Source organism: Temnothorax longispinosus, chromosome 1, assembly GCF_030848805.1.
Source record: "Temnothorax longispinosus isolate EJ_2023e chromosome 1, Tlon_JGU_v1, whole genome shotgun sequence".
NCBI classification, from domain to species: Eukaryota; Metazoa; Arthropoda; class Insecta; order Hymenoptera; family Formicidae; genus Temnothorax; species Temnothorax longispinosus.
In genome coordinates this window covers 8,992,888-9,012,631 of record NC_092358.1, presented here as the reverse complement: position 1 = coordinate 9,012,631, position 19,744 = coordinate 8,992,888, and the positions used below count along the sequence as shown (strand labels likewise).

General features: G+C 30.3%; 2 protein-coding genes and 1 long non-coding RNA gene across 17 annotated transcripts in view; 2 read left to right on the top strand and 1 right to left on the bottom strand.

Annotated features, from left to right (window-relative positions):
- Positions 1-510: 510 nt before the first annotated feature.
- Positions 511-19,744, bottom strand: part of LOC139815425 (non-structural maintenance of chromosomes element 3 homolog) — a 233,773-nt gene continuing 214,539 nt past the window's right edge. For 8 of the 15 annotated variants that reach the window (XM_071782378.1, XM_071782401.1, XM_071782371.1 and 5 more), the window contains 9 exons: positions 14,595-14,675; positions 6,281-6,371; positions 5,484-5,609; positions 2,763-3,001; positions 1,830-2,506; positions 1,545-1,707; positions 1,298-1,392; positions 1,087-1,218; positions 511-811 (listed from right to left, as the gene is read on the bottom strand). In XM_071782378.1, coding sequence (XP_071638479.1) covers positions 743-811; positions 1,087-1,218; positions 1,298-1,392; positions 1,545-1,707; positions 1,830-2,506; positions 2,763-2,766 — 1,140 coding nt within the window. In that variant the 5' untranslated portion in view covers positions 2,767-3,001; positions 5,484-5,609; positions 6,281-6,371; positions 14,595-14,675 and the 3' untranslated portion in view covers positions 511-742. Of the gene's footprint in view, positions 812-1,086; positions 1,219-1,297; positions 1,393-1,544; positions 1,708-1,829; positions 2,507-2,762; positions 3,002-5,483; positions 5,610-6,280; positions 6,372-14,594; positions 14,676-19,325; positions 19,668-19,744 lie in introns of those variants that run through there. The other 7 variants (XM_071782417.1, XM_071782442.1, XM_071782397.1 and 4 more) reach the window with 6 other exon arrangements.
- Positions 3,008-12,013, top strand: LOC139815587 (uncharacterized). Its single transcript, XR_011732761.1, has 4 exons — positions 3,008-3,991; positions 8,182-8,364; positions 9,002-9,053; positions 11,051-12,013. It is a non-coding gene; the product is annotated as an uncharacterized lncRNA (long non-coding RNA).
- Positions 12,201-18,573, top strand: LOC139816571 (adenylate kinase 8). Its single transcript, XM_071784176.1, has 12 exons — positions 12,201-13,485; positions 13,640-13,792; positions 14,015-14,074; positions 14,178-14,274; positions 14,472-14,582; positions 14,917-15,010; positions 15,133-15,157; positions 15,226-15,406; positions 15,909-16,033; positions 16,104-16,213; positions 16,292-16,466; positions 16,785-18,573. The coding sequence occupies exons 1-12, from the start codon at positions 13,390-13,392 to the stop codon at positions 17,049-17,051; spliced, it is 1,494 nt and encodes a 497-aa protein (XP_071640277.1). The 5' UTR covers positions 12,201-13,389; the 3' UTR covers positions 17,052-18,573.

Below are 19,744 nucleotides of genomic sequence, written 5' to 3'. Positions count from 1 at the left end.
TAACGAACGTTATTGCAAATGAAAGGCATTTCCGTGCGAACAAGCTTCTGAAAATGAGATGGACTTAGAAGTGCTTCTCCAAGCGCTGATCCAATGCATCAATTTTGGCAGACAAGAATTATCGTCGGATTCTCGTAATGTATATGAAACAAATGGTGCGAAAAAATAATCATGCAGAAAAAAAAAATTAATTGGATAAATGTGCGATTAGCTAGGTATCTATCGTACGAATTATGTACTGTGTACATGTTTCATCAGAGGTATTTTTAATTAAATAAACCATGTAATTTTTACATGTGCACGAGTTATTCTACACTTTTGCTCGAAGACTCGACACGAACTCTAAGCCCTGCAGCTTTAAGGTTGCTTTCAGGGACAGTAAATATATCTGAGAAATCGTAAATAGTTTGGTCTAGAAATATAGTGTTTCTCTTTCATATGTTTCTCAACGAAGGAATAAAGTATAAATTTATATATAGAGAAATTAAACTTTTCTTATTCTAATTTAACTTAAATTAACTTTGCTTATACTTTATTTAAATACTCTTATAATACATCTTTTTGGTATCGAAAAAAGTTTTTATAATGTTTTTGTACTATAAAAATAGAAAAATAGAAAACATACGTGCGCACACGCGACACATTTATGCATTTTAATTTTGTCCCTTTGAGTAACGTTGTCCTTTTTTTCTTTCTTCTTTTAACACGGCGAAAATATAGGTAAATCATCTTGTTCTTCTTTTCACTCTATGTCTTCCTCAACTACAGCTTTGTATTGCAATTTCCATTTATTTATAGGACAACCGTATATCTGAAATTCACATATTAATCATTTACATACAACAACCAGTGTGCTTCATTTATAATAAAATAGAAAAAAATTCTATCAAATATTAAATTTGTTTGAAATTTAATTGAATTTTAGAAAATTACGAATAAAATTAAAAACAATAATTTAATAAATAATGAGATTTAAATCTTTAAGAAAACTCATATATATTAATAAAGATAAATATTAAATATATAAATTGTTAATTATCATCTTTGTTATACCATTAAATGTAGTATATATATTTTTGGGCTTACCTCTCCGACAAATGTCAAGGCGGAACGATAGGTGAGCTCATTTTTCGCACGAGATCCCCATGAATACTCGAATTTCGTTGGATCGTACTTATCTATCATTGCCCTCTCAAGATATCTCTGATTTACAAACTCCTGTGCGTAAATAAATCTCATTTAGAAATCAATTATGATTTTGAACTAAACTCTAGTTGATTGTTAATAGCTAGCTTACCACAGTCACCAACTGATTAACGTCACCAAAATATTCATGTTGAAAATTATCATTATTTATAATACCCAGATGTCGAAAGAAGTCCCATAGTACTTCTGTGAAAATATTTCACTTATTTTTCAACATTATTACAGTTTCTTGTAAAAATTTTAATATATAATTTATTTTTGTAACAAATTAATATTATACAAGATATATATTACGTGTTATTGTTATAATATGCAAAATTTAAAAGAGTAAAAATCACCTTCTTTGCACGATTCGCCATACATAAAAATATGTACAAGTACAAGATACAACAGCACCTGCTTATGGCTATCGCGGAAGGTGAGGTGTGGAACATCGTTTTCTATTTCGTTCACCATTATGTATTTATTGTTTTCAACTTCTATTAGATTGTATCCAAATACCTATTAAATACCACAACTTGTTTAAAATTTTAACTTTATAAATACAATTCTATTTTTAAAACGGTTTGCTTTGTGGAACAATCATGCAATTACATAAATAACGATTGTAAAGACAGGTATACCTCAGATAATTGATCGTTCACTTTGTCTATAATCGAACGGAACATTTTGCTATTTCCAGCTAATACATTTTTAACGATATGCGTTTTTTGTATAGGCTGTTTATTGCGATCTGCGGCAAAGAGATATCTTATTACGCTACTGATTAGTTGCGTGTCCTTTTCTGCCTCCATTTTCTGCGAGCTCATATGTGATTCCGTAACGGCCGAAGTTCTAGTACGTCGTTGAGACGATGTGCTAGGTATATCCTGCGAGCTCATATGTGATTCCATAAGGGTCGAAGGTCTAGTACGTCGTTGGGACGATGTGCTAGCTATATCCTGCGAGCTCATATGTGATTCCGTAAGGGCCGAAGTTCTAGTACGTCGTTGGGACGATGTGCTAGCTATATCCTGCGAGCTCATATGTGATTCCGTAACGGTCGAAGGTCTAGTACGTCGTTGGGACGATGTGCTAGCTATATCCTGCGAGCTCATATGTGATTCCGTAACGGTCGAAGGTCTAGTACGTCGTTGGGACGATGTGCTAGCTATATCCTGCGAGCTCATATGTGATTCCGTAAGGGTCGAAAGTCTAGTACGTCGTTGCGACGATACGCCGGCTCTGCTCGGACCAGGAAGGTCTTGGGAGTCAAAGAAGAGATCGTCACTACTCTCTCTCTGAAATCCTCTTTTTCTACCTATAAACACATCAATTTCCATTCAATGTATAGAATTTCAGGTTATGACAATTAATGCTACTCCATTCCAATTTGAAAAATAGAAGGAAGACCTTATCATATATATATATATATATATGTATGTAAGAGACATATTTTAACTTCCTTCTGTCTCTCATCTTAGATTTAGAGCTTCGTAGCTAGCTTCATAAAAAAAGGGAAATGATACACGTCAATTTTATTCTGAAGCACGAGTACAATATAAATATATTCTTACCCATTTTGGAAATTTAAGCGTCACTTCAGAAATCGGCTTTATCGTGGCGCACCTCGTGATGGGTCTCTGTTGTCTCTTGTCTCCTTAAAATAATGCAAGCGCGAGGCGCGAAATCGTACTACCCAAACGCCACCAAACTGACCAAACGTCTTTTATTTTGAGTAAGAGCTGCCCTCTGTAAACAACCAAGTTTGTGCAAAAATCAGTCGCTGTGCACTATCGCCCCCTCTCGGTAAATGCTGCAAGCAGAATGAATAGAACAAATTAATATACCTGCAGTACCTGCACCATCAATTTACAGTTTTCCTGTTTTAATCAGAAAAATTCGAAAGTAAATACAAATATGCTTAATTAAAAAAATTTTGGCTGTTTCGTAAATATTTTTATCTAGTGTATTATCTAGTGTTTCTGCTGCGTTTCCAAAATAATTTAGGTAACTAATACCCCAGGCGATAAAAGCAAGAATAAGAAACTTCGGAATATCTTCATTTTTCGTTTAAAAGTTTGTAATTTTAAAAAATTAATATTAAATTAGTTATGAACATAAAGTGTAAATAAGTGAATCGCAGCTGTATTGAATGATATACCCGAAAGGCATATGATATATATTGACTATTTATTAAAAATGTAATCTTACATAATATATTTTTGCGATATTAATAAATTTAATTACTGTATACACTGTACGTGCAATATTAAAATTTAATTGCGTATTTTCGATTAATCAACTGTACGCTTTTATTAGCTATCTATTTAATTCACGTAGTGTCACATGATACCGGATCGAAATTGCCGCGCCGCGCCGCGCCGCTGTTTACGTGAAATTGACCGCGCGGAAGACGAACATAGAGATATAAGAATAGAGTGCGCGAGTCATAATGCTAGCACGGAGGAGGCTGCGATATAGGAATAGAAAAAGAATGCTGCATATAGGCCCTTTCTGTCTTTGTCTACGCGCGCATGCGAAACAAAGACAGAAGGTGCCCATGCGCAGCTTTCTCTTTCTATTCTGCGCAGCTTTTCTCTTTCTATTCCTATATCGCTTTTTCAGCTCGCTCGCGCACTCTATTATCTCTATGGAGACGAAGCGTCTCCGCCATAGGCGCCATATTGATCACCTCCCTCCTTTCATTCCATTTCAATGCAGAACGCCGCGCGGGACGGATCGTCGCGTCGGATCGACGGAACAGCTCCGGCTGGAATGACCGGCTTCGCGACTCGTTCAATTGGTAACAGTATAGCGTTTATTAACTTCGTATTCATTATTTACTGCAGCACCTATCGTGTAGTATACATTCAGAGCGTTCGGGTATATATCGGGTATAATTTGTAAAAATACGTATTTCGCGATACTTGTTGCGTTCGGTCGAAGGCGCGTCGCACGGGCAGCGACGCGAAAGTGACGATCGTATTTTCCAATGTTGCGAATATCGCGGGTACCTGACAAAAATGTTAATACGCCTAGAATACAAAATAGAATACAAAATGACAACAAAAAGGCGAGCATATAATATTTTCTCCTCGCAAAAAGCATAATCGTGAAGTTATTGCGAGCGGAACACGTAGTGAGGTTGCGATGTCTTCAATTGGCAAGTACAATATACTTACGCATTAACTTTACATTTAACATCTGTTGGAATATCTATGGCCTAATTTACACCGACCGGCGAACGTTTGGTACGCGTACCAAGTACTACATCCGTATATCAAATCTCTATTAAATCTCGGGTTATATCGGTGTTATACCGAGATTTGATACGGATCTAATACGAATATAGTACTTGGTACGCGTACCAAACAATCGGTGTAAACTAGACCTATCGCGAAGATCGTATAGATTCGGATATTGAAAATTCGTTCGAACGCGTATTTTGAAAGCCTTATTGTTTCGCGGCCAAAGATTTATCGCGCGGATCAATTAGCGATGCCGCGTCTCTCTTGGCACGCGAAGTTAGCGCGAGAAACTTTTTACCGCTATCTTAGACGCATAAATATCGTGATAACATTTTCATTTTATCGCACAATATACCTGTGCTTTTATATGTCGAGCATGTATTTCCTTATTACATTGTTCATGGTATTATTAAGTTATTTGCAACAACATATTAAAAAAAAAAATATATATATATACATATATTAATTTAAAATCAAATATCTTTATTAACAGTAAAATTTTAATACAAATAATAATAATTATATTTAAAAAAATTCCTCTGTTTCGCGACGAATAATTTATAAGATCTCACATTATATTATTTTATTTTATTTGTTATAAACCTAGTTTGTCCATTGATTACAATTTGATTAAAGTTGCTGAAATAAAGAATAAGAAAGAAAGTTGCATTAAAAATAAAATAGTGACATTTTAAAAATATCAAGCGTTTCTACAGATTTCTTTTTTACAAAAAGAATTAGTACAAGATATTTATATATGTAAAATAAAAATAAAAACTATTCTCTTACAGAGAAAAGGATATTAAATAAGTTTAAGCATGTGTTTCTTTTGTATTTATAAATACTTTTCGAACATGTGTGTAATTCTTATATAGAATTTCTTAATGGGTTTTTATTAAATACCTCTATTAAAATAATTATACATTTTTAAAAAAGGATTAACATAAGATAAATTTTTATAAAATTTTAGATTAATTTTTTTTCTTATTATTTTTACATCATCGAAATAAAACGACTAATTTTATGCAAGTAAGCAATAATGCTCACCACGAAGTTGCTCCAATGGGGCCCGATATTTTTCCTAAGCTTCCTCAGCCTTCTCGAGGGTTTTTCCATCTGAACCCTTTTTTTACTCACATCACACACAACAGAGGAGTTATATACAACATTAATCTGTAACATACGAAAATATTTAAATAAAAATAATGACTAAAATAAATATGGATTTCTTGTTTTTATAAAAAAGATAATGCTTCTATTTTATAACACATATTCAAAAAAATATTTATAGACATACATATAGCTTGCTTGCATTAATTTATGAAATACTTAATTTTGGGCGAATATTTGGGGGAACAGATTTAAAAGAAACACATGCTTAAAATAAAAATGGAAGAATAACTTTTGCAAGTATCATTTTATTCATAATTTCAACAAATTTTTAATACAAGAATAACATTTTAATAAAAATGCTTCTTTATTTAGATATCAACTTGCATAAAATTTGATAAAAAAAAAAAAAAATCTGATATAATTCTGATATAATTTAATTATGATATCAAGATTATATCAGCGATTATATAAATTTTAATTAATATTTAGAAATATTTTATATATACATATATTTGTTATTATTAATTATATCATAAATAATTTATTAAATATTTATAAAAACTTTAAAATATAATCTAAAATATATTTTATTTATTAGACATTGTATATATTTATTAAACATTCAATACATTATTATATTGTGATCTGAAAGCGATATGCTGCGCAAATGAATAATTATTTCCATCACTAACAATTAATATAATAAAATAGATTATATATAAAATGCTCACTTCGCGATCTGTTACATCTGGCCGCTTCCTCGGCTTCGGCTCTTCTTTTCTTTCCGCATTGCTATTTTTTCATGGCACTCATATTTGCTTTCTAAAACAAACAAAATATTGATTACAATTAAACGTGATTACTTGTAATCACTAGAATATAATGACCGCGCGGCTTTACCACACCTTGTACGATGCTCTCGAAGTTAATCACACGCGACGCGTACTTTATCCGCTTTCTATAACCCTTTCAACTATAGCATTATTCTCGCGTACTTGTATCCCTATATATCTAAACTCACAGTAGAGTACCGACTTAAACATACACGGAAAAAAAATATTGTTGAATAAAAAAAAATTACTTGTTTCAATTAAACGTCGACGTCACGGGCTGCCACAAACATCATTTAGTTAATTTAACATAATTTGTGGTTAAATTTTAATACAACACATTTTGTTAAAAGAAAAATACATGATTTTTGAATTAATGAAACATAATGATAATGTAACTACCATACGAAGTTGATTCCACATGAATTTAAAATAAAACAGTATTATACAGTGTTTACATAAATTACATAAGAAGTTGATCCAACAAGAATTTTAATTGAAACATTATATGTATTATTCATACGAATTCCATACAAAATTGATCAAACACAAGATTTAAAAATAAAACAATAATGTGTATTACTCACATGAATTCCATTTCGACTTAATCGAACAAAAAATTTAAATAAAACAACGTAATGCATTACTCGTACAAATTTCATATAAAGTTGATCCGACAAGATTTTTAAATGAAACAATAATATGCATTACTCATATGAATTCCATTTGGAGTTGATCCAAAAAAATGTCTTAAACATTTATTTATTATTTATTTATTTATTTATATGTGATATGTTGTAGTCGGTTGACTTCAATGATGTGTACACTGCGAGTGATAGACGCTTTCGCCGTGAGGTCTTATATACGATCTCTGGTCGAATTTGACTTACGAATTTAGCAGCCGCCTAGCGGTGAAAACGCTTATCACATTTATAGTAACCAAATAATATATTATTTGGTTGGGAGATATTTAGTCAAAGTATAAGTGTTTATTTATTAGAAGGAAGTAGACATACAGTTGACACAATTGATACAATAAATTCTCTTCAAATATTCTACGCTATTGAAGGAAAAATCTCAATTGACGTCATATTTAATCAAATTAACAAAATGATGTACTTGTATTAATAATATCAAAATTGATGTATAATGTTAAATATTATTAATTATTTTATGTGATTGAATCGACAGAAAATTTAGTTGAATAGGCTGAATTTATTCAATTCCATAATAAAAATTTAATAACTTTATATTTAATTAAAGTAAGTACTTATTTAATCAAAATAAGTACTTATGTAGTAGAAGAAAGTAAATATATAATTGACATAACACTGATATAATGAATTTTTCAAATATTTCTCGCTATTGAAAGAAAGATCTCAATTGATGAAATAAAAGCATGGTATATATATTAATTTGATTAATAATATTATTGAATTAATAAAATGAATTCTAATTAGATTTATATTGTTGCTTCAACATATTTTTGTTTTTCGTGCAACCAAAAATATAATTAAATTAATAGTATTTATTCAATTACATAACACAAATTGATTAACTTTATATTTAATCAAAGTAAATATTTATTTGTTTAAGATAAGTAAATATAAAATTGAGACAATAACATTTTTTAACTGTTCTATGTTATTAAGAGAAAGATTTTAATTAATAAATCAAAATCATGGAATATCAATATTGAATCATCAATGTTATTGAATCAATAAAATCAATTTCAACTACGCTGATTTTGTTGATTCAACATTATTTTTTTTTCCGTGTACGCGTAATCTTATCTTTTACAGGCTATTTCGCTTTTATCGAAGAACGAAGCAACTAAACACAATCGCCGCTGATTGTATAAACAGTTCGTTCCGTCGCATTTTCGGGAGTGCCGCTCGAAATCGTTACATTTTCGAATATGACAATTAAAATAAAGGAGGAGGAGGCCTGGGAGAGGCATCGGGCACCAGTGGAACAACTTTGCGGTAAATATTATTTTTTATTTGTAAAATATTGTATTTTATTTTAAGTGTAATTTTTTCCTGTTTATTCTCGAGTCGTTTCATTTCACCATGATTTAGAAATAATAGTTAGAAGAAAAAGAGTAATTAAATATTTTATTAAAATTGATCCTTGTGTGTAAAGATCTTTTTCGGAAAATATGTAATTATTTAAATAAATATCTAATTAAATAATAAATAAAATGTTTAATGCTCATAAAAATTGTCTTTTAAAACATTAGGTTCTTTGAACACTGTTTTAATATAAATTTTATATTGCTTCCTCATAGAGGAAGCTTTGTAATGGTGAAAAAAAATTTTTCGAGATTTTGATGGAAATAGGTTTAGAATGTTCTAAAATGTCGAAAAATCGTATTAGTAAAAAATGTCCGGAAGTATGTATGTATGTGTGTGTGTATGTACGGATTTTTTGTACACGCATCTATTTCTACAATTTTTTAGATACCGGGTTGAAATTTTTCACACAAATAGAGTATCATAGAAAGTATGTTCTCCTCAAATTTTATTAAAATCGGTTGACCAGTATAGATTTTATTGAAATTTTTTTTTTAGAAAAGTGTGTTTTATCCTATAGCTTTCTCAATATTTTTGTTCATTACAGAATCAACGTAGCTACGTGGCAGATATAATTCCGCTGTTGTGCATCGGGGTTGGTGAGTGATGAATTCCCTTTTTTTATTGAGGTAACGAATGGCAATTTATCAAACATATATAGGATATATTATATATATATATATATATATATATATATATATATATATATATATATAATACCATTATATATAATAATATGTAATATATCTGGATGCATGTGTGCAATATGATAACAATATAAAGATGTTGCTTATAAGTATAAAGACTATAAAGCATTCCATACATTTGTTGCCTCAAAATGGATAAGTTAGAAACAGATTAGGATAAGTTAATCCTGGATGCCTTTTTATTATTGTATATATTTTGCGTCCATTCATTTAGTTATTAATTTAGTATGCATACGCAGACATGAGAATGTATTCGTATCCGCACACTATATGTACAAAGGCCGAATTTTTTGGAAAATTGGAAATATCATTTAGGGAGGACATAATGGAATATTATTTATTAATAATTATATTAATTAGGAATATTATTTGGTTAATATTAGAATGATGTATATCATTTATGAAATATTATGTTTATTATGCATATATATTATATATTTCATATTTTTTGCAAATATAAAAATTAAAAAATTAGAGGATAAAGGGACAAATAGAAGTTAGACAAGTAAAAATGTTTTCAATTTACTGTTATTACTTAAATTTACTCATAATGTTTATATTTCATAATCAGAAAAGAAAGCAAAGAAAAAGAATAAAGTATTTGTACATGTTTATACATATATATATATGTATATAATAAAGGAAATAAAAAATTATAATTAAGGGGATCCTGCAGCCGTATGATTTACCGACATTATCATTTTTCGATGGAACTTTTAATTGGCTTTACAGAATTGCAAATTTTTGGTCTAGAATTAAAGTACGCACAAAAATCTAGGGTAGAAAACGCGATTTTATATCAAAAACACCAAAAAATTAAAAATATTACTTATTTGGGCACATACGCAGCTGTCACCTGACGACAATATTTGCTTAAAACAAAAATTCTGCGGTTTATACATACATAATTTTTATCATCTGCCCTTGGGAAAACATGTAGGAATAATATCGTGCAAGTAGAAGTAAGATTCAATGCGTACAAAAAAAGATCCATGGAAAAATTATTTTAGTAATGCAAATACGGATGCAAATGACAAGAAGAGCAGCAACAGTAGTTGCCGGATCTTGCGAGAAATGGCGAGCAATCGAAAAAAGGACAGATGTCATTTCGTTAGACAAAGACAGATATAGGGAAAACAAAATTAGAAAGGTTGACATTATCGACATCGAGGAAGTTCGCCAGTCACTGCAGGATCTCCTTAAATAAAAAATTAGCAAAAAATAATTCGAATAAGTAATATAATATTATCATAATTTTGACAAATTATTATTACAGTATAATAAATATTGTGTTATGTCCACTCACCCTTTTCCAAATATTTATTCAGGATTAAACTTTATATAAGTGACTTTAGCCTAACTGTTATAGCTTATTCATACGTAGTGATTTATATAACTGGATTTTGTATCAGTTATATGACATAAAGTAGTTATATGACGTGAGATCTAATATATATTTTGTTATAAAATACATTTTTTTCTAGTAATTATTTTAGAATCAATCAGTTTTACATCGCTTAAAAATGATTTTGAAATAATATAAACGAAAAGTAATTTTAATAATTTGCGAAATATAAAAATATTTTTATCACTTTTAATTATGTGGGAAATTTATTATCCCTTCCGGATCTTACGTCATTCTCCTGAATTTCTCATCTCTGCATGCAGGCTTTTGAGGTGAGATTCTGTAACGAATCGTTCGAATCGATGAAAATACGCATATGGGCTTTAGGTTATATTGAATGGCGCAATGAATCTAGCAATTTTTATTTGTTTATTTTTGAATTAAATTTTTATTGTTTATATCGTAAAGTTTTATATTAAAAGTTCAATATAATAATCGTGATCAAAACGCTGGCTGTCGACATAGAGATTTTTTTCAATTTCAGATTTGTTTCGATTCGATATGTATTTTAATTACTAAATGTATATTTCAATTGCTACGAATAAACGCGCATCATAAAAAAAAATACGAAATTAATTCATAAGTTAATGAAGTTACTATTGTTATTATTAATTGTTAATTTCGTACTTAATCGATTTAATTAATGTGGTCTCTTCGTGACGCGTTCGTGTTTCGTGCATCATATAAAAGCGTAAAATCGTACGCTTATTGCTGGCGATGATTAGCCGCTAGCAAAAAAAGTATTTCTGGCTATATGAAGCCAGAATACGGCCAGATACTACAAAAGCTGGCCAGAAGAAAGAAGAATAAGAGGATCTTACAAGGTAGGTTGGTGTACAACACCAATCGAAATATACAAAATATAGGTAAATGTAAGCTTATAAGATTTTATTGTATACGTGCGATTGCACGAAATCAAAGACGGGAAGATGCCGTCTCGAATTAAAAATCTTTATCCCGCGTAAATTAAACTTCTAATAAAACTTCTAAATGTTCCCAATTTAAAACAAAATTCACGTACCTACTCTTTTCTGATTTCGGGTAATCGCGGTTGTAACTATTAAGGTATACTAGATAGAGATATGAATAGGTAGGAATACGGGTAAAAATTAGATAAAAATCGAGTAGAGAGGTATATAAGAAAACCGAATAAGCAAGGGTACGGATAGGTAGGGATATGTGCTGGGTGATTTTCGATAATAGAAGGAAATATCTTAATATTTTAATTAATATAATTGTAAGAAAATTAGGTAGGAATAAGTAAGCTTACGGGTATAGGTAGGAATAAAGCGGGAGGGTGTGATTCAACAATGAACAAAAATTTCGCCAATACTTTATTTTATAATCGACAACGATTGGCTATCAGTGTCGTGACAATTCGACCATTGGTTTTGGTCGGATTAATTGCCAAGACGTTTTGACCATTGGTCATTATAAATTGATGTAATTTGAAGCTTATATATAAGAGCATCGTAATTTAAATAATTAAATTTATTGCAAAAAATATTACCTCAGCCAGGGTAATATTTTTCGCAATAAATTTAATTATTTAAATTACGATGCTTATATATAAGCTTCAAATTACATCATTTACATCAACTTATAATGACCAAAACCCATGGTCGAAACGTCTTGACAATTAATCCGACCAAAATCAATATTCGAATTGTCACAACACTGATAGCCAATTGTTGTCAATTATAAAATAGTTTTTCTCAAAAATTAATTTACTTTATAATTTTAAGAAATTTAAATTTATTCGTGTAAAAATGTAATAATATAACGCTAAGAATTATGTACAAAATGATATATACTGTCGCGAAAATTGTCAATTGTATATAATTGTATATGTATAATATAATTAAATTGTACATATCTAATGTGTGTGAACTGGATTATACGAAAATGATACATTTTATTCAGTTATTGTGGCTCAAACTGAAGCTTTGTCTGTACTTTCACACAACACTATTTGCTGCAAAAATATTTTTTTCAGATATTACAAAACATGTCAGTATTGGAAATATTTTTTTCTATGATTGATGATGATTGATTATTTGATTTTTGTAAAATATAATTTTGCATTTTCACTATTTTGTTTAAAAAAAAATAAGGGCTTTTAATTAGTAGATAATTTCGCATTTATAATCTAATAAACAATGCAATAATTTTTTATGTTTTTATATTTAAAACTGTTTTTGCAATTTTTATTATCTTTTTCTGAAAATCATAGTTCCTCTCTGAATTAATAACATTCTGCCTGCGTTTGTTTATTCACATTGGGAGTTATTGGGAAAATAAAATCTATATAATACACGTTATGTGTATTAAGGTGCCTTTTCATGCTGACGCTCGACGCTCGATTTGGGCGTCAAACTTGATCACGTGATAGGTCACGTGATAGTCTTTTTAATTCCAGCGTCAAATGGCAAAAGCTCAACTGTGTTCAGCTTTGACGCTTGACGCTCATTTCAGTCAATTGCTTGTTTTGACGCTCGCATATCTGATGCTATTTCGCCTTCTTATCGATGAAGTTGGTCACGTGACCAGTTTTGACGCCCAAATCAAGCGTCGAGCGTCAGCATGAAAAGGCACCTTTATATATTTTATTTTCCGAATAGCTCCTAATGGGAATAAACAAACGCAGGCTGTGTATAACATGATAAAACAAGCGAATAGTTTTCGAAAACATATGTATGTACATACAACTGAAAGTCGCGTACTGCTTAAATTTAATTAAATATGTCAAACGTGTGTCAAACGCATTATGATACATACGTTAAATAACACTATATTATTAATTAACCATAAAAATCGTGAAATATGAGCGACTTTGAAGGAGGAACAAGACAATTATTAACCATTCCGCCGGATTTCGTGCCCTACATAGAAAAACACAGATTATATGAATTCTTTTATGTAATTGAATTACGTCATTTTACTGCACTCAAATATTTCATTGAGATTAATTATGTTACATATATAAGTGTGCTGCATTTTACATTATATTATATTATTATTATATCACATTATATTATTTAATGCATTGCATTATATCATAAAAAATTTATAGGAATTGGTGACGCAATTACTGATCCAGCAGCCAGAAGACCCAATAATATTTACAAAACAATGCGTCCAACATATTGTACGAAAGCGAGATATTCCCAGAGTTATCCTTATAGCTCCTCCGAGCTTCGGTATTCCGTTAGCATGGTCAACAATAATATAATTAATTGCATATATTATAAGATATATTCTTATAAGGAACTACCTCCATTACATTCATATATTTAGCAATAATCATATTTATAAAATGTAATAAACCAATCACTTTTATTTTAAGAACATCTCTAATATGTGTACCTACATATTATTCTAAAAATTAATGAAAAGGAATTTTTTCTCTGTCGGCATAGATAAAATAACTCTCGCGAAAATTCTACAGGAAGAAACTGGTATTTGTCCTGTCACTCTAGAGGACCTTTATACTTTATCTTCTACTGAAGTATGCTGTTACCAATTTATCTACTTCTCCTACAATGTCTTAGGAAGTTGCAAGGATTCCTCTTTTTTAATGTTATACCAAATGTTTGTTATAATATATTTAGAACACATGTCGTTGCTATGATGCTAATGAGATCGCGATAAGGCTAAAGAGAATGTTAATGTCGGGAATACTTCATGAATCTGGATGGGCATTAGTCGGTAATTTACGTACATTGATTATTCCGTTTTTTGATTATTCATTATGTTAAATAAAGGTTGATTTTGGATTATTTTGAAAAGCTGCACTGTCTCATTGGAACAACTATTATAAATCCTACTATAAGAAAAGTGTAACTAAAAAATGTAACTAAATTTCTTTCTTTATTTTTCTCGTAAATACATAATCTGCTGTACAGATATACCGAGGAATAAAAAGGAAGCACGTGCAATGCAACGTGTCGGCATAATACCAACACACGTGATACAGATTATACCACCGTGTGCAGAAGACGAGATTCAAGAAAAAAGTATATACTTACTGGATAGACCAGTATTATTAATCTTGTCATTTCTTTCAAATCCATTCAGATTTATCTCCATTTTTACAAAACTCGTTCTCTCTGTAACCATAAATCATAACATTCTTTAGATTAATGATATTATTAATATTTTTTTTCATATTAATTGTATTAATATATTTATAAAATATAAAACATACAAAGATATCGAACAAAAGTCAAATTAAAAGAATTGTTTCGATTGTTGAAAGAATTGCAAATGTTAAATATTAATTTTTACATTTTTTATGTAAAATTATGACTGCTTCTAACTTATCCTATTGTAAATTTTATTTATTTTCAGAAGATGCAAAACAATACGATTATAAGAAGACTCTTCAAGGTCTACGTGAAGCTTATGCTAATCTTTTAATTGTTAGTTGTGGTTCTTTGGCTTTGTAATATTTATTTATAATATTATTACTAAGTTAATATAGCATTTATTAATATATTATTAACATATTAATAATATGTTAATATTATACATAATATTTTAACAAAATAAATTTTTATTTTGCAGTTATTTTATAAACTACCCGAAAGTGGTAATTAATCAATTCTATATTAAATGCCATTAATTTTGTTATGAGATTATTAAAAAATTTCACTTTAGGAAGTTGAAGCTGGCACTAAGACAATTCACGGACTGGGCAAAGATTGCGCGACATTAATAAAAGTTAGAAGAAAACATTATGGAGCTCCATCGCTTTTTCGTATCGCTCTCATAGGTCCTCAAGGATCAGGTCGTCGTTCTTTGGCAAAACATATATCTGAGAGATTTAATCTTGTTTATGGTAATGTGTGTATATATGTATGTACAGATATTCCCCGTTTTTTTAAAGTTTGCTTTACACTGCTCTGCTTTTACAAAAAAACCTACATTTATAAATTTTCGCTAATTGAAAGGAATCCAAAGAAGATTTTCGCTCTTACAAAAGAAGTCCCATATAAATTAATAGTAATTGCTTATTCACTTTACATAATTTCGCTTATAAAAAGTTTCATATACAGGAACGCTTTACTTTCGGATAGCGGGGAAAAACCTATATATATATATATATATATATATATATATATATATATATATATATATGCATATATAATATTTTTGCGTTTCTAGTAACTTGTTAATATATTTATTCTACAGAGATGTTAGATATAACATTTTATTAGGAAGATACATTGTATATTTGTAATATTATATTTTATTCTTTCTTTATCAGTGATGATTTTTAGTAGACAGATTTGTTTCTAACGATAATATTTTGAACAGAAATACGTTATATATTTTTGCAGTTGACTTTGATAATATTTTGGAACAAGCATGCTTGCGAGAGACGGCTTTAGGCGAAATGCTGCGATTATGCGAGCACAAATGTAAAGAGAAAGTAAAGTTAGAAGCGCGAGTACAAATAATTGAGGTGTGATAATAGCTTGCTGAGAAATATAAAATTAATTTGTCACGGTCACTGGCATCGTCATTATTTCCAGCAATATGTACTCGAGAATGACTGTCTCAAGAGAGGATGGATTTTGATAGGTTACCCTAAAACTGTGGAGGAGTTCAAACTCTTGGATATGATATCTACGCCACCCAATAGGTAAATCTCATAAGTAGCTACAATTCCACAGAAATCCCATAATACTATCATAATTACGATTTTCAAAATTACATTAAGAGTAATTGTCCTAAAAATGGACGTACAAATGTGCGGAGAAAGTTCTTTGAATCGTCGATGCGACATTATTACTAAAAGCGAGCACGATCTCACATCGTGCGAGTCTTCGGCGACGGATCCAGATTCTAAATTAGATGTTTATTCCAATGATTACAAAGACATCATCGAACAAGATGTAACTATACCACATTACCTTCCAAAATATTCTCGCTCAAGATACTCATATAAATATAATACTTTGTTTTATTCTCTGGTTGGAAAAACATATCTTACAAATTATAAATCTTTTTTATTAACGGTTAAACCGTGTTTTTAAATCTCTCTTATCTTTTAGATGTAAATTGTATTTATATATGTCGATTTATAATTATACTTTTTATTTTACACATATACACGCGCGTTTTTGAAGCATTATGTTTTTTTAAAAGAAAAAGTTTTACAACTTTTAAATTTTTAATTAAAATTATTTCGCTGTTTTATTTGCTAAATGTAGCTTCGGGAGTACGAAGAAAATATAGATGCCATAATGCGATACGCGGGGAAAACTGCGTCCGTAATAGATGCGACGGGTGAGAAAAAGTGCGTGAGGGAAAGACTGGAGGCCTGTCTGATGCGACCAGCACCGTCCGCGAAACCCAGGGTTCCCCAACCACCTCCTATGATCGATCCAATGAGCATAGAATTCGATCCCGATGACGAACCCGACCCGAGCATTTTCGATGACATACGCGCACCAGAGCCTAAATATTCATTTATTTAACCCTCCAAATCATTCTTGTGTAAAAAAAAAATAAACGTAAATAACGAATAACATTTCAGTTTGTAACGTGTAAAACACTCACAACAGTTCTTCAACCATTAAGTATAATTTTTATTAATTTTCCTCTCTTTATAATACATAGATTCGCTGTAATAGAACTTGGAGAAATGTCCCATTTCTCTTCACACTGAGACCTTATTTAGAATTAAATATTCCATATCTTTTTTACTGTTTTCTAAACTGCATTTTAATTATTTTATCTCAAGATGTTGAAGATCCAATGAAAATCCGAGTTGAAGATCTGTAAGCTATCTTTATAGCCCTAATTCTAATCGAAGGATAATATTATGTAGATATCTATTACTACGTTTACGCGAGCGTTACTTTTGTAGTAACTTACGATATATCACTCGTTTACGCGGAGTAAATTATCGTAAGTTACTACAAAATCCCGTTTACGCGAAGGAATTATCGTAAGTTACTACAGAAGTAACGCTCGCGTAAACGTAGTATATGGCTGGTATTCATAGTCAGATCTTATTTCAAGACTGTCTTAAGTAATATCTTCAGATATGCTAATACGGCTCTGTGATTGGTTAATAACATCTTAAAATTGTACTTAAGACAATCTTAAATATAAGAACCAAATACGAATCTCTTTACGACAAAGGTAGGAAATCGGACGCGCTCCTGGAAAATCCTGCGACCCTGGCACGCGAAGCATCCCATCTTCGCGACGTCATAACGCGTAATCGCGCATAAACGATTATGACGATGGTTATAACGATGTAACATTACGTAACAATAGGAGCGGTGACGTAACACAATCTAGGTTTCGGCATCAACAATAGGGGCGGATAAAATTTCTTCTGAATAAAATAAAAACTTAAGTTCTAAGATTGAATATTTTCATATATTAATCATTTAATTAAATCTCGTAAAAATTACATTAAAATAAAATAATAATCTGTGTCAAAAATTTAATCCATTTTTTAAAATTCCGTGTTAATATTGGTTTTATTAATTTTCCAACATTACAGAATCAGAGTTTTGAATATTTAGAATGATAGTTTTTTAGGCTAAAAAGTGCTGAGACAAAAATTTAATTTATAAGACAGTTTACGTCATTATTAAATTCGGAAAGGAATTATTAAAAAATGTAGCATTTTTTTCTGATTAAAAACAGATTTACGAGCAGATAGTTTACTATAATTTTTTGGCACAAGCAAATAAGGTGACAGTGACGTAGATAGTGCGTCAGCCTTCTCGGGCAAAGTTCGAGCTATCATCCCCAAGTGAAAGTCAAAAACCATCTTTTACATTCACCTTTTTACCTCGAAGTATGTTGTCTCTAATTTTATCTGACAAATTTATTTATACATTAGGTTTGTTTATTTACAACAAATATTTTTATCATTTTTTTTCTAAAAGGAGCTCAATTCACTCAATATTTATTTAAAAATTAAATTATGATGAATTAAACAATATTACAATGTTATAATTTATTCTAAATCATCACAGAAGCCAAAATTCGATTTATAATTTTATTTAAAACTAAATATTACTGCAAATTTAGATATTAAAAGCTATTTTATAATTATCTATCCGAGTTTTATGTAAAATAAGATTATTATATTTTTTGGATTTAATAAAGATTATAAGTTATTATACGACATACTTTTTATTTCACGTGTCAAATGCATACGCGCATACGTTACATAATAACGACGGAGAAAATTATTGTCGAGATAAAGAGAGCGTCGCGTATTTGGGAAGTTCAAAAGCGCCGAAGCGAGACAGATGCGAGTCAAATTAAAGCCGCAGCGGCACCCACGCTAATGCCCGTAATTGCCTCAAACGCGAAGCATATTTCCGGATCAAGGATGCATGAAGGCGGACAGGTCGCTTACGCGCCTACACCCCGCACGAGAAATTGCTCGCGAGGGATGCGATCCTGATAGAATCGCCCTCCTGTCGCCAGGATACCTGTTTGCGTTATACAGGTTTCACACGATGGGATGATTTTGATACACCTTTCCTATTAGGAAATCACGAGTCATGCAAATCGCGAAAAGAAGATTTAACTGTTTAAAATTTGGGCATTCTTGAAGTTATTAAATATGATAGGAATATATATTGCAAATATCGAATCATATACTATCGGGATTTTATGTTACTTTTTTAATAATTATAATCAATACATTAAGATAATATACCATAAATTAATTGCGAGAAAATCTTAATTAATTATATACTAAAAACGTTTGTTATTACCGTAAATATTTCCATTCCTATATAATAAATACATGTATACCTGCGAGTATACACGTGTGTTTGGAAGAAAAGTTAATATGTTCACACTCGACAGAACTTGAAGATGTATGCTTCGTTCTTTTCAAAATAAAATGTCCTGCGGGTAACAAAATAAACACTGAAACGAATAAAAATGTTAAAGCTGATAATGACAGTATTTAACAATGAGTAAGCGATATTTTCCTTAAAAGTCGAACGTAACGTAGCTATATATGCACATGCGAGAATAAAATATGTAGATAAAGGTATTGCGCTGCCTTCAAATGACAAAAACGTGACTGTGCTATTCTTATTTCAGAACTTCCTTCACAAGTGCCTTACTTTTTATGAGAGAAAAATGACTGTTAAACTCTTCCCGGAAAATCGATATAGTGTAAAGG

What these genes read in the sequence shown, in the direction of transcription:
- LOC139816571 (XM_071784176.1), top strand. Translation starts at nt 13,390, where the DNA reads ATGAGCGACTTTGAAGGAGGAACAAGACAATTATTAACCATTCCGCCG. An exon ending in GATTATATGAATTCTTTTAT is followed by an intron (nt 13,486 to 13,639) that starts GTAATTGAATTA and finishes AAAAATTTATAG; the next exon opens with GAATTGGTGACGCAATTACT. An exon ending in CGCGAGTACAAATAATTGAG is followed by an intron (nt 16,034 to 16,103) that starts GTGTGATAATAG and finishes CATTATTTCCAG; the next exon opens with CAATATGTACTCGAGAATGA.